We start from the raw sequence: 14,283 nt of genomic DNA, 5'->3' as shown, positions 1-14,283 counted from the left end.
TTTATTATAAATAATATTTTTATCAATAAAGTTCTAATATATTCAATAGTACAATTATTACATTATGACATATTTATGGAATTCAACTGTAATATTAATGGCGAAGTCATTAATATGTAATCAAGATAAGACGTAAATGCACCTGACGCAGATAATTATTTCCGACTCGAGCGATCTGTAATTAGGCCTAACGCACAATAGAAAAAATATTAGAAATAAATATTAGAAAGAAAATTAAAACGGAATGGATTAATTATTCCTAATTTTTAATTCATTGTGCGTTAATCCATACCTTTTCCCTTGTTTGAAGTAAAATAATTCCAAATTAGTCTTCCTAATATTTAACACATTTATTCCTATTCCTAATATCTTCTCTATTATGTGCAAGGTCTTATTTATCAACAAATGACTCATACAATTAATATAATAATATATGTATAGACATCCGCTGATGTCTCAATATATAGCTTATTAATTATTTAAATAAGCACTATGTCTTTTCACGTATGTGAAATTGATAATTTTGTCAACTTCTTCCTCTAATTATACGGAGGAAATAAAATCTAAGATGCATCTTTTCTTCGCCAGAGATAATTTGTTTAACTATAAAAGAGATAACGAAGAGAAAACGAATGAATTCAGTAACAATAAAGTCGAGAACATTTTTACGTTCGGCTTCTGTGAAGTAACCTTCGTTTACTGTGCTATTGTGAAAGGACGATTGTTTTCGCTAAGATTCCTTTCTAGATCACGATTGCCTAAGATCTTGTGTTAGGACAGTGCTGGCGAACGTCAAGTATTTCTTCTGACGGAAGGACATGTACGATCGGAAACTAAGATTGAGTTTATCCGGAGTTAATTCGATTTACCACCTGAATGCTTCCTTGATTTCGCATCTGTAATCAAATCGCAGATGAGCAATCGCTCCCAACGTCCTAATTCCACCTTCGAGATGTCATTATGCCCCTTTGACCTCGCGATATCGTTTTCTTTACGTAATCCACGATTTCATTATATATATAATATATTTCAGCAACAGTTTACTTAAATTAGTATTGAGTAGATATACATCAAACAAAACATATAGTGTGTACCAAGTTTAAATTCCTCGACGTTATCTTATTACTAGTAGTATTACTAAAGCCGGGAGGCATTTCTTAATGATTTCATCAGTTTGACATACTTCTTTTGAAACATTAAACAGCACATATTTCTCGTGTAAAATTACCAAAATACTCCGAAAAGTTTCAATTTAAATCTCGAAGATAACACTTTCATCGAATCAAATAATTTCATTATTCCATTTAATTCTAATTTAATCTATTCGACATTAATCTTTCACCATCACAACGTCAAGTAACATATAAACGGACGATTTTACACGAATGAATAAATCAAATCGAATCGCACTTTTTGTCACGATCAACGTGGAAAAAAAAAAATTGACGCGGCCTACGCCGTTAGTCGAGTGAGACCGGCCGTTATCGATCGCGTATCCCGCTATCGATCTCGGACCTCGGTGGACTCGCAACTCGGGACAAGGTAGACGAATATCGACGTGCGACACGATCGGCGCGAACGGCGAAGAGTGGGGTGTTACATAAAGCACGGCGAGACGCGAACGGAGCGGCAATCCGCCGCGGAATACCAGTTGATCATCACGCGGGATCACCGTCCTGTCATCCGCAGACACGTGGGGATATCGTACTCGACATTGTCAAGAGGGACAGTCCTGTGAATCGTCCGAGGCTCGCTCGATACGTGAGTCGAGTTTTGATTTTACCTTGCAACGCCATAATTATAATTGCGTCTTAATTTTTCGTTTAATTAATTATTAATTAATAAGTATAATAGCGAGCGAATTCTCAGTAAGTTTGGCAACTAATATTAATCTATTCTAATTCTCTCTTTACATTTTTCGAAGAAGTACATATTTTTTATTTTCAGTTGTAACAAAAAAATTTTTTTATTAATTGAAAAAAATTTTCATTTATCGAAGATGCTCAATAAATAATCGCGCAAAAATAAAAGACACGTAACTTTCAAAATTTATTTCAAATTACTTTTATATGCGATTAAATATAAGATCAATGCAAATTAAATATTGTTATCGCTATTTTTTATATTCCTTCTCGACGATATCGTTGCTTTCAACTCAAAATCTCGTAACGATAAATTTATGTCAAATGTAGGATACATTTAAACCTTTAATAAGCTCAGTTACATCTCGAAAAGCAAAATGTTTAGAATTTTGGAAGCTTTCTATATTAATTTATGTGAACTATAATAGTCCTAGTTTCTCTCTCTCTCTCTCTTTCTCTCTCTCTCTGTGCAGTATCTAAAACTAATTATTGAGCTTTCGCTTAGTTAAACCTTCCGCTCCGATATAATAGATTGAAGAGCGCACTGTAATAGCATCAGCTTGCTGAATTAATCTGTTACACTCTCGAGAGAACGACGATTAAACTTTGTATGAAGAAGGATTAAACATTATTTTGAGATTATCTAATACTTGAGCTATTTTCACACCGTTATAAATAGTTGTCTGGATATTTATATGAATAAGAGTAACGCTTTCGACGCCCGCTATATTTGACATCCACATAAATACAGTGTGAGAGTGTTCTGGTTGCTTTCATTCGCTCTCTCATACACATACGTATTGGCGAGACGCGAAAAAAACTTTATCGACTTTGATTGATATCTGGGAAAATCCGAAAGATACACTATTAAGTTAGAGACGCGCGCTATTTTTTTCCTTATCGGAAAGTATTTAGGCATGCACTTTACTAAATGTCATCTTACATCTCATCGAAGACTTTCCTTATTACGACATAATATTCCGTGAACAATAAGTATGATAATTAATTCGATATTTAATTTAAATTATGTTCTTAGAGAAGAATTGATAAATACTCATGTCAAGCTGGTTTAAAATATTTTAAACAAAGTCTTTTCTTGCAATTTTACCAAATAATCTATACGGAATAAGTTTTTCATTATTTGCATAAAAATATGATTTGCAAAATATAAATAGTATAGAATGTCAAGAAACTATTTGAAAGAATTATGTATATTATAACAAATATCATAATAAAAATATAAGAGAAATATATTTCGTGTGGCAAAATTGAGCGATGCAAATTATTTCGTAAAAAATGAATGTTAAGAGAAATCTTGATATGGAGTTTGACATTTTACTTAAATTCTTTAATGGAATCTAAAAAGGAACGGTTATGATCGATCAGGTAGATATTTCACGAAATACACAGCAACACATTTCACTATAATTCAATACTATAATTTTTCATCATCTAAATGTATTACATTCAATATATATGACACGCGTGAAATGCAAGTAAAAATCAACACAACATTTTTTCTCAATGAAAAAAATTATAGATATAATTATATGTATATATGATACATATATACAAATATGTGTACGCAAATAATTGTCTGATACATGTACAATATATATCATCTCATAAGAATAATACATTCTGTCATCATCGAGACTCACGAACATATAAATCACGATATGGTTCTATAATTAACATTCCCGATCAAAAGTAGTTCGATGCAACTCCTAATCTTAACATATTCATGCGGAAAGCGTATTTATATTTTTCTTTTGAGAAATGTTTGCTGTCAGAGTATCAAGAGGGGATTCCCCAAGCGCCGCGGGAATTTCCTCTATCGCATCAGGAGCCATTCGTTACTGTACACCCTCATTTCCTGATGTGCCAAGGCACTCTCTTTCTCTCTCTCTCTCTCTCTCTCTCTTTCTCTTTCCTATTCGGAAGTGGTTAATTTTATATTTGAAAGGATCCTGATTAGCATTTCCGCGATTATCAAATATTTCCGAAATATATATAAAAAACAGTATTATCCGTTTTTTTCGTCAGTTTTTATTGATGTTAATATTATTGGTAGGAGTAAGCTTTTAATTAATATGATTAAAATTAATTTTTTGGATAAACTGGAATTTTATAACGAAACCACAGTATTTTAATCTTATACATATATGGATATGTAATAAAGAATGCAAAATTTTTAATTATTTATAGATTTTCACAATGCAAGTAGCTCTTTCGTAGTAATGACATTTTTATGCAAAACAGTTCAATAGCGATAATGAAAAGATAGCAAAACATTGTGACCATTACTTTCTACATCGACTGTGCTAAGGTCTTTACTCCTTTAAGGAATGACTCAATATCTTGAAACGAGAACAACGATATCATTATATATGTGTAACACAAAAGCGAAAATCTACACGGAAATATCTTTTATTTGTCACATAATAAGATTGCGAAAGAGTTTATTGTCAAAATTCAATTTTTACCCGTCCGACCGTATCTTTAAAATTCGCGTCGCAAAATCCCGCGAGTACAAAAAACCGTAGCAGACAAAAATCACGTTTCGATAGACAAGCGACAATTCGAACGAAACTTGCTCCATGAAAATGAGTCATGGCCATTACGGCGAGTTCACTCTTACTTCTCTACGAAGGCGATCTTACTGATCGTCGCGAACCCTCTTTCGATCTCGATGTCCTTCTCCTTCCACTTTCGATCTCGTCGAGACATTCTATCCGGCAACGATACGCATGCATCTCTCTCACTTGCTGTTGAGTTTCTCAAGACCTACGTCATTGGAGGCTCTACGTAGTTAATTATTGATTAGCTTGTTAAACATTTCGCTCGAAAGGCCAAACGTATTTATGTATATATTTTACTTCTGTCGTCATTTACTTTTTTACAAAAATAATAGAAAGCGGGACGTGACGCGAATAAAGACGTCACTCGCTTTAAGTTGTGTAATGTAAATCTTATTGATAAAGTTTCCTTGTTAAATATATATTTTAAAGAACAAACATATATAATATATGTATAAAGTAATAAAAGAAGACATGGATCCTAATTCTAATAATTTTAATAATTTTTACAAATTATTGTTAACAAAAAATGTAAAGATTAAAAAATATTACGATCAATAATAACTCGTCTCTTTCATCTCGTATATTTGACATACATAAGATAAGATAATTTTATTCATTCCACTTGTTGAAATCAGCGATATTGAGCTAACATATGCAATCGAAAACATATGCAAAAATAATGCGCTATTTCAATGTAATTTCCGAGAATTTAATTAATCCTAGTCACAGGAAACTGGCACAAGTATCACTTTCACTTTTTATCAGCAACTATCGTTTTTATTTTAGCATACGTCTCCTTGAATCTGACAAAACAGCGCGCCTCACCTATATTTCACATGTTTTCTATAAATTATCACTCTGCACAATATTACGTTGTCAACAAGATGCTTATCGTCATCTGTATCAGTCTTCGACACGTAATATGCGGAAATTTAATCGCTATCATTCTGCATTCATATACAGATAAACACTTATCCTTGAAAGATAAACAAGAATTCTACGCGTATTAGATTTATTCAAAATGCATATCAGGTGCATATTAATATGCCAAGGATATCGGAACCGCACCTATTTCATTACATCATTAAAACGTAATCGAATGGATTTTTGACATCGTTGTATACCATTAATAATCGTTTTTGTTTCAATAGATATTACAGACGACAGGAAGTGAATCATGGATCCTGATAGTTTCAAGGATTACGCCAAAGACATGGCGGAATATATTACGGATTATTTAGAAAATATTAGAGATAGGTAAATAATAAAATAATAAAATAAATAATAGTAAATAATAAAAGTAAATTAAAGTAAATAAAAGTAAATAATAAAAATTAGAAAATATTAGAGATAGGTAAATAGTAACACAATTGCATAAAATTGCTTGATGTGAGATGAACCTGTATTAAATAATAATACAGGCAAATAATAGTAATACTAACTTATATTTATTACTATTTATAATTTTTTTAGGAGAGTTTTGCCTACGGTAGAGCCGGGATATATGAGACCTCTTTTGCCCTCCGAAGCACCAAAATCTCCTGAAGAATGGAAAGATATAATGGCTGATATCGAACGAGTGATAATGCCAGGCGTAAGCAATTTTAAATGTTGTAAATAATCAGAAATAATTTATTTGAATAATAATTAATGTACCACGAAACAATATCAATAATAACTGTAAAATAAAAAATTCAACGTCAGTTTTATCGTCAGTATTTTCAATTATTCTTATAGCAGGCAACAAATGAATTAAGATAAAATTGTTTACAGGTTACTCACTGGCATAGTCCAAAATTCCATGCCTACTTCCCTACTGCACAATCATATCCAGCTATTCTGGCCGATATGTTGAGCGGAGCTATTGCTTGTATTGGATTCACATGGGTAAGTATAAAAAAATTAGAAAATTAGAAACTTTGTTCTTCTCATATCTTTTGCATATTTCTGTTTTGCGACATAAATATTAAATGTTGCAATTATTGTTGATGACAAAATCCTTATTTTCTTATACTTCTATCTTTATAGTTTTAATAGTAACAAAAAATCGATCGCAGATAAAAATCTAAATTATATCAAACATAGTAAAATATATCTCTCTTTCTTTTAATAAAATATATTTTAATAAATTCTGGTGAGAAAAAAACGAAAATAAATCAATAAGACTAAAATTAGCATCGTCTTTTAAATTAATTTTGACGCTTAATTTTTCTTAATTTTAGATTGCGAGTCCAGCTTGTACCGAATTAGAAGTAATTATGCTGGACTGGTTAGGAAAAATGTTAGATCTGCCGAAAGAGTTTCTTGCTTGCAGCGGTGGAAAAGGGGGTGGCGTTATTCAGGTAAACAATATTTTAAAGCGCCATTGGACTTACAAAAGCTATTTGTAGATACTAGATAACAGTGTCAAAGATGCCATTAAAATCGTGTTTAAATTGCAATTTTCATCTACAGGGAACTGCTAGCGAAGCTACTTTGGTAGCGTTATTAGGAGCGAAGGCCAAGAAGATAAAGCAAGTTAAAGAGCAGCATCCGGATTGGACGGAAAACGAGATCATCAGCAAGCTAGTCGCATATTGTTCCTGTGAGTACATCTTTAATCATTTTATAATAGTATTTGTCATTGACATGCGAAAATTTATTATGAACTGATAAGATTTGCCCGAAATAACTCGCGGTAGAATAATTCCTTCAAACAATCTTTTTTAATCTTAGAAATAATTTTATATATAAAATATTGACATATAATCTCGGATCATATAAATTATTTCTCAGTCAACTATTCTTATTTATCTTTATCGAACGAACAACGGCATAAGTACGTCTACAATTAGGCATAAAATTCAATGGCTTTAATAGACACTTGAACTGTGACATATATTTCAATAAGTATTAAATAAGCTGTGCGAGTCACACTTACAATAGCAATCGAGGCACGAATAAAGATAGAAGAATGTGCTTTATAAAATATAAAAATATCATTACGAGTATCGTTTAAATTAATTTTTAACATATCACACGTTACTCGCAAATTTATTAAAATGTTTTAAAACAATTCTTTATATATAATATGTGTTTATTAAATTACGTGTGTGTTTTTACATCGAATGAGAAGAATTTTGTAACAAAATGGATAATTTTATAGAACAGCATAAATCTAAAATTTCTAAATTTATCACTTTGTCAGAATCTGATAAAAATAATATAAAACTAATTTATTTATTCGATTAACAGATTCTTCTGATCAGAAGATTATATTTTTTTAACGCGCTGTCGTCAAAGTTATCACAATATATTATTGTTATATAATTTTCAAGCAATTTTTCATTCGTGTTTATTGCATTACATCGACGTGCGTCAATATGCTGTAAAGTGTCCGGTCGTTTTCAGTGACCGGGCGCAATCAGTTCAAAGGCACGTGAGTAGGGAGAATAAGAGGGATGGAGTGATAGGGTGAATGTAGGGGGTTCACAGCACTTCATCAAACAGCACTTTGTCGTCATGGCAACTCGTAATAACCGCTCCAGTTATATTTCACAGACCGAATTTTCTCTACTATTCTCATAATTCCCACAATAATCTCGCGGCACTCTATCAAAATAAAAGAAAAAAAACGTAATCCTTTTTCGACGAATATATATAATGGACGAGTTATTTTTTCGATTAAAAATATCGAACGAAACTATATGCTTAATGAGTCGCTATTGTCCAAAGAAAGAATAAAATATTTTTTATTTTCTTTTGTGCTATAATAATGATTGAAAAAGATGTCGACAATTTTCGCTATCAATAAGAGATATTGATAAAAGCGTACTCATAATATTTTACGAAACATTACATATATAGTTCGTTAAAAAATATGAAAAAAATAACTTGAAGAAATAACAATGCCCGAAACTGTCATACTTTATAATTCGTGATAATTAATAGAATCCATCTATTTATTTATATAACACAAATCTCAGTAATAAATGCAAAGAGTTATTATAATTTTCGATAAATGTTAAATATATTGATATTAAACATAAATAGTAAACGTATTAATTGCTCATTAATGCTACGGTCACGTAAACAATTTGATATAATAGCGAAAGAAAGCAAAAAGTGAGGCTGTATCCAAAATAATTTTGTAGATTTTTCGACTGCCAATTAATTATTATTATTTAATCGGATTAATCGTGATGAGATATTATACTTTTTTTAGGTCAAGCGCATAGTTCGGTTGAACGCGCTGGACTCCTCGGTGGAGTAAAGTTCAGACAATTGGAAGTCGATGAGAAATATAAGCTGCGGGGCGACACGATGGCCGAAGCAATCCGAAAGGATAAGGAGCAAGGATTTATACCGTTTTACGTAAGTCTAGCTTAATTAAGATTCAACTCGATCAATTTTGCTTCCTCATAGAGGAAGCTTTGTTTTCGTGACAAAATTTTTTTCGAGTTTTCTATGCCTATGTATGTTTGTATGTATGTATGTATGTATGTATGTTTGTATGTATGTATGTATGTATGTATGTTTGTATGTATGTATGTATGTATGTATGTTTGTATGTATGTATGTATGTATGTATGTTTGTATGTATGTATGTATGTATGTATGTTTGTATGTATGTATGTATGTATGTATGTTTGTATGTATGTATGTATGTATGTATGTTTGTATGTATGTATGTATGTATGTATGTTTGTATGTATGTATGTATGTATGTATGTTTGTATGTGTGTATGTGTGTATGTGTGTATGTATGTATGTATGTATGTATGTATGTATGTATGTATGTATGTATGTATGTATGTATGTATGTATGTATGTATGTACGTACGCAATATATTGTACAACTTCTAACTTCCGCAATTTTTGAGATCGGGTTAAATTTTTTTTTACATGGATAGAGTATCATTCAAAAATGGTTGGTATTGAATTTGGTGAGAATCGATGAAAAGGTTCATTTTTATAAAATTTTTAATTTTTTGAGGAATGTTTGTATACATTGTAACTTTCGCAAATTTTGAGATATCAGGTTAAATTTTTTTACATGAATAGAGTATTACTAAAGGATGGTTGGTACTGAATCTGATGAGTATCGGTGAAAGGGTTATGAAATATTTTCAACTGAAATTTTAGATAAGAAATTAATACAATTACAATTAAAACAATGTAATGCATCTGATTGTAACAGCAAATTATGTATTATATATACAGAGAGAATTTTCTTTATAATTATTAATACTTATGGACACACACACAATTGGTGCCTTTAATAAAAATTTAAAAAGATATGTTATTAGTTCCTCATAGAGGAAGCTTTGTTTTCGTGAAAATTTTTTTATTCGAGTTTTCTATGCCAATGTGTTTAGAAAAGGATTTATTTTTTATAAAATTTTGAATTTTTTGAGAAATGTCTACACGCTGTAATTTTCGGAAAATTTGAGATATCTCACAAAGCTTCCTCTATGAGCAATCAAAAATTGAAAAATCCGCATGCTTAAAGCATCTGAAACTTTGTAAGATAAAATGATGAGGAAGCAATGTGCAAGTTTCTAATTTGCACAACTCTACTTGTTTTCTAGTATTTCTATCTTTCTTCGAGAACAGAGAGAGTCGATGATATAATATTATAAAAAATTGCAAAAAAATGTTGATGCACACAAATTTTGATATCCAGAATTATAATTATAATAAATTAGAATATATTAATATTTGAGATTATAAGAGTTGTGTGCTTCTCATTATCATAGGCCGTCGCTACTTTAGGCACAACCATTAATTGCGCCTTCGATCGCCTTGACGAAATGGGTATTGTAGCGAATCGTGAAGGCGTTTGGTTGCATGTAGACGCAGCTTATGCGGGTATGAATTAATCTTTTTATGCTACTGGCGCACAAAATGACGATAGATTATTTAAATCCATTTGATTACAGGATCCGCTTTTATTTGTCCCGAATTCCGATATTTAATGAAAGGTATCGAGCTGGCGGATTCATTTAATTTTAATCCGCACAAGTGGATGCTAGTGAATTTCGACTGTTCCGCCATGTGGCTCAAGGATCCGACATACGTCATAAACGCCTTCAATGTCGATCCCTTGTACCTGAAGCACGATATGCAGGGTTCGGCACCGGATTACAGGGTAACGTCTGTTGAAAGTTGCTTAAATTGATTTCAACATGTTAACGTAGAACTTTGCTGATATCCTTGAGCTGATACGTGTCTAATTAGCAAAATTACTTTAGGAAACGATTGTGCAAAGTACTATCGTTAATCAGTCGGCGTATATTTTGTTACAGCATTGGCAAATTCCACTCGGACGCAGATTCCGGGCTCTGAAACTTTGGTTCGTGTTAAGGTTGTACGGAGTCGAGTACCTTCAGAAGTACATCAGATCGCACATCGCTCAAGCACACGAATTCGAGGCTTTAGTACTCTCCGATCCTCGTTTCGAGATCGTGGGTGAAGTTCTCATGGGACTGGTTTGCTTTCGATTGAAGGTAAATCGATTACTATGTCAAATATTTTTAGAAAAGCCGAATAACTTCAACAATATTACAACAAATTATACAACGCTTTTGGTAAATCGCGAGTAGAGAGAGAAAGAAATAGCAAAAATAATTCTGCCATGATTTACAGGGATCCAACGAACTCAATGAAATTCTCCTAAAGCGAATCAACGGCGCGGGAAATATCCATCTCGTTCCGTCAAAGATAAAAGACACGTACTTCCTACGATTTGCCGTCTGCTCTCGATTTAGCGAGAGCAAGGACATACAGTATTCCTGGAAGGAAATCAAGCTAAGAACCAACGAGGTTCTAGAAGAGCAATCGCTTTCGAAGTGATGGCGCGCCCAGATAGCTCGCGGTTGCAGATCGCTGGCGCCTGCCACCTGCAACCAATCTTAGCTCCTGATTTTTCCTTATGCCCAGCGACTCTCAAGGACCAAATAGATTAAAGCAGTGAGTGACATTAGACCCAAATAATTAAGCGACTAAATATTATGATCCTTGCAATAATTTTGAAATTCCGAATGCGATTAAATAATGATTCAAAAATGTTGAAGTTTTTATGCGAGGTCAACTGCAAATTTTATTTTGGTAGAGATACTTAATTCAATAATTGTCATTACTTTAATGGAGTATTACTATATGTGTCGAATTAAAAATTTGCAAAATGTGGGAAGATTTAGGTTCGCACAATATAAGAGACATTTTTTCTTAAAAATCTCATTTATATTCATTCCCTTTGTCTATTTTATCAGAGATTTTTTTATAGACGTCTGCTTTCTGTATATTTTATTAATCGATGAACACAAATATTTTATATATTGCAAATGCCTAATTATCGAATTATACTCCGTTAAAGCTGCAATCCCGTAAACGCTCAACGTAAATATAATACGAAAATGTCACCTATAAGTTAAATGCGTGATACTTGTTATACTGTTATTTATGGGAATACGATTCTGCCCGAAGAAGGAAAGAGAGCTATGGATTAAAAATTGAATTTTCAGACTTTGATTGATTTAAGTACTGCGCTTTTTCAGATAAAATGGGTTGCTATAAACCTTCTTTCTTCGGGCAGAATCACACATGTTACTATATATATGTTCAAATGTTAATATATTATACGTTACAGTAATATTTATTATATATATAACTGGGTACAAAAAATTGTTGGCAATGTATAATACGAATTTAAAAAGCGTTGAAAATTTTTTAAAATAATGCATATATATATTAAAATTTATTTTGCTGACTTGTCGATTACAACAGTCATTTCGTTCCGTATAAAGAAATGCGTCTTAAAACAATCGCTCTGTGTCAGAAATCAGTCGCTGCAGGCCGCTGGGATGCATGTTAGCAATATAATAGATGTAATGCAGTATTATGTGTCGCCTTGTGCCACTTTCGCTCGTGCACCGTCGATGTTACTACGCAAACTCCTTAGAAAATATCCTTGTAAGTACATTGGCAGTGAAAGTCGCACGTTTGGCATTGCAAAAGTGTGCGTCGATGTTAACGCAATTTTTGTATCTGCATTTAATTTTACAGACACGTAAATTCCTCTCTCAAATCGTCTCTCATATATAAGCGCGATCTTTATTTATTATTTGACATTAAAATTCTATTTCTGAGTGTACAAAGTTTTCTGATTAATTGATTGATAGGATTTATGTGTCAAGAATGATAAACATGATCAATCATATAAAATTCTATGGACGAAAAAATTTTGTGGTCCAATCTAGATTTCCCACCGAAATATTTATATTCTTCCAAGAAAAATTTAAAAAAAATCTTTTTGATAATCTTCCGCGCTTATAATCTTCGTGCACATTGAAATTGTATGTAGACTAAAATAATCATGTTGTATATATGTTATAAATTTAAATTATAAATGTATTGTAAAAAAATTGGTATGTATGTAACATATCATTTTTATCTCTTTCACATCTGTGTTTTTGCTCTTTTGACTTCTCTTTAGAATTTAGTTTAAATCTTTATTTCATTTGCGAATATTCTATAATCATTACATCGTTAAAATAGTATTAATGACGACAAAAGCGTTAATCATAACATCTTTCAAAGGATGGAATATATGATTTTGAAGCAATTATATATATACTGTAGCATATATATGTATACATATATCTGAATGTGCGTTAAATATTTGCTGTAATCATGCTGCAACAGGGACAATAATAGTAATAGAATTAATAAATCAAGAAGGCATAATACCTTCGCGAAAAAGTTAAACATCTGACCTCTAAATGAGAAGTATCATAGATTATTAATTGTTAAAATGACTACAATATTATCGTCAGACAATTACACTCAGACACAGATAAAAACACAAGAAATAGATAATTGCAATGCTTAAAAATAGAAAATTACAAATATGTACGTTCAAATATTTATTTTTATTAAATTAAACAAAATAACAAAATTTTACCTCTCTAAGCAATTATCCATTATTCATATACAATTTTAAGCAAAGATGTATGTATTTAGGTATTATATTATTTTATATAAAAATATATAAATTTTTTTCCCACGTTAAATAATACTAATTTGGAACAAAGATTTGAGTCGAGATTTATGGGACCAACAAATAATTTATTGTAACCAAAATAATTGAATTCTCATTATTATATATTGTCCACTAAAATATTGCAAAATCTATCTACGATTATTTCGATCAAACTTTGATTAATTTAATCGATCATTGATTCAATTAGAATTGCCTACAACAAAATTAAATTTAACTCTGTACATCGTCGTTTTTAATCTAATTGTAAGCTTTCTTTTCAAACTAAACATAAAATCAAGAATTTTATGCATATTAACAAAATAATATTAATAAAATGCAGATATTATTTGATAAGTTAACCGCTGGTTGAATTAATCAGAATTTGATCAAAATGATTCTTGTGTCACGAAGTGATCTTTAGGAATTTAATTATTCAACTGTTAATATTGACCAAATTAGATCAATAAATATCTCTCTCATCTTTTCAGTCTTTCTCTCTGTCTATAATAATAGATATTTTATTTATAAAAAATATAAAAAAATTGCCTTGTAAACTTAATCAAGATGCAGTGAAATCGACATGTATCAAGACATCGTTAAAAGGCAAAATAATATTTTAATACAAGCCAAAGCTAAAGTCACAAATTTATTTTGCTTTTACTCTTTTTTAAGAAAATAATTATTTTACATACGTTATGTTTATTAGTTGTATAGCGATTATTTATAAAAATCAAGACTGAGTTGTAGGTATAATTAAGTTCTAGTGACAATTAATTTTTGTAAAGTTTTAAATTATAATATAGATAAAAGGAAAGAA

At 31.0% G+C, this 14,283-nt stretch overlaps 1 protein-coding gene across 1 annotated transcript; it reads left to right on the top strand.

The window, feature by feature from the left end:
* Positions 1 to 1,609: 1,609 nt before the first annotated feature.
* On the top strand, positions 1,610 to 13,948 carry LOC115241829 (aromatic-L-amino-acid decarboxylase). Its single transcript, XM_029817769.1, has 11 exons — positions 1,610 to 1,761; positions 5,596 to 5,701; positions 5,918 to 6,038; positions 6,218 to 6,331; positions 6,667 to 6,786; positions 6,899 to 7,028; positions 8,649 to 8,797; positions 10,183 to 10,294; positions 10,366 to 10,574; positions 10,732 to 10,932; positions 11,072 to 13,948. Exons 2-11 carry the CDS (start codon positions 5,622 to 5,624, stop codon positions 11,276 to 11,278), a joined length of 1,443 nt encoding a protein of 480 aa, XP_029673629.1. The 5' UTR covers positions 1,610 to 1,761; positions 5,596 to 5,621; the 3' UTR covers positions 11,279 to 13,948.
* Positions 13,949 to 14,283: the final 335 nt, after the last annotated feature.

Source organism: Formica exsecta, unplaced genomic scaffold, assembly GCF_003651465.1.
Source record: "Formica exsecta isolate Colony F162 unplaced genomic scaffold, ASM365146v1 scaffold512, whole genome shotgun sequence".
Taxonomy (NCBI): domain Eukaryota; kingdom Metazoa; phylum Arthropoda; class Insecta; order Hymenoptera; family Formicidae; genus Formica; species Formica exsecta.
The sequence above is the reverse complement of the archived record's forward strand: the minus strand, read 5'-3'. Positions and strand labels throughout refer to the sequence as shown.

Excerpts from the sequence above, each read along its gene's own strand:
- LOC115241829 (XM_029817769.1), top strand. The coding sequence starts at position 5,622 with ATGGATCCTGATAGTTTCAAGGATTACGCCAAAGACATGGCGGAATAT. Across the intron at positions 6,787-6,898 it reads AAGGGGGTGGCGTTATTCAG|GGAACTGCTAGCGAAGCTAC; the intron begins GTAAACAATATT and ends TTTCATCTACAG. Across the intron at positions 8,798-10,182 it reads AAGGATTTATACCGTTTTAC|GCCGTCGCTACTTTAGGCAC; the intron begins GTAAGTCTAGCT and ends TCATTATCATAG.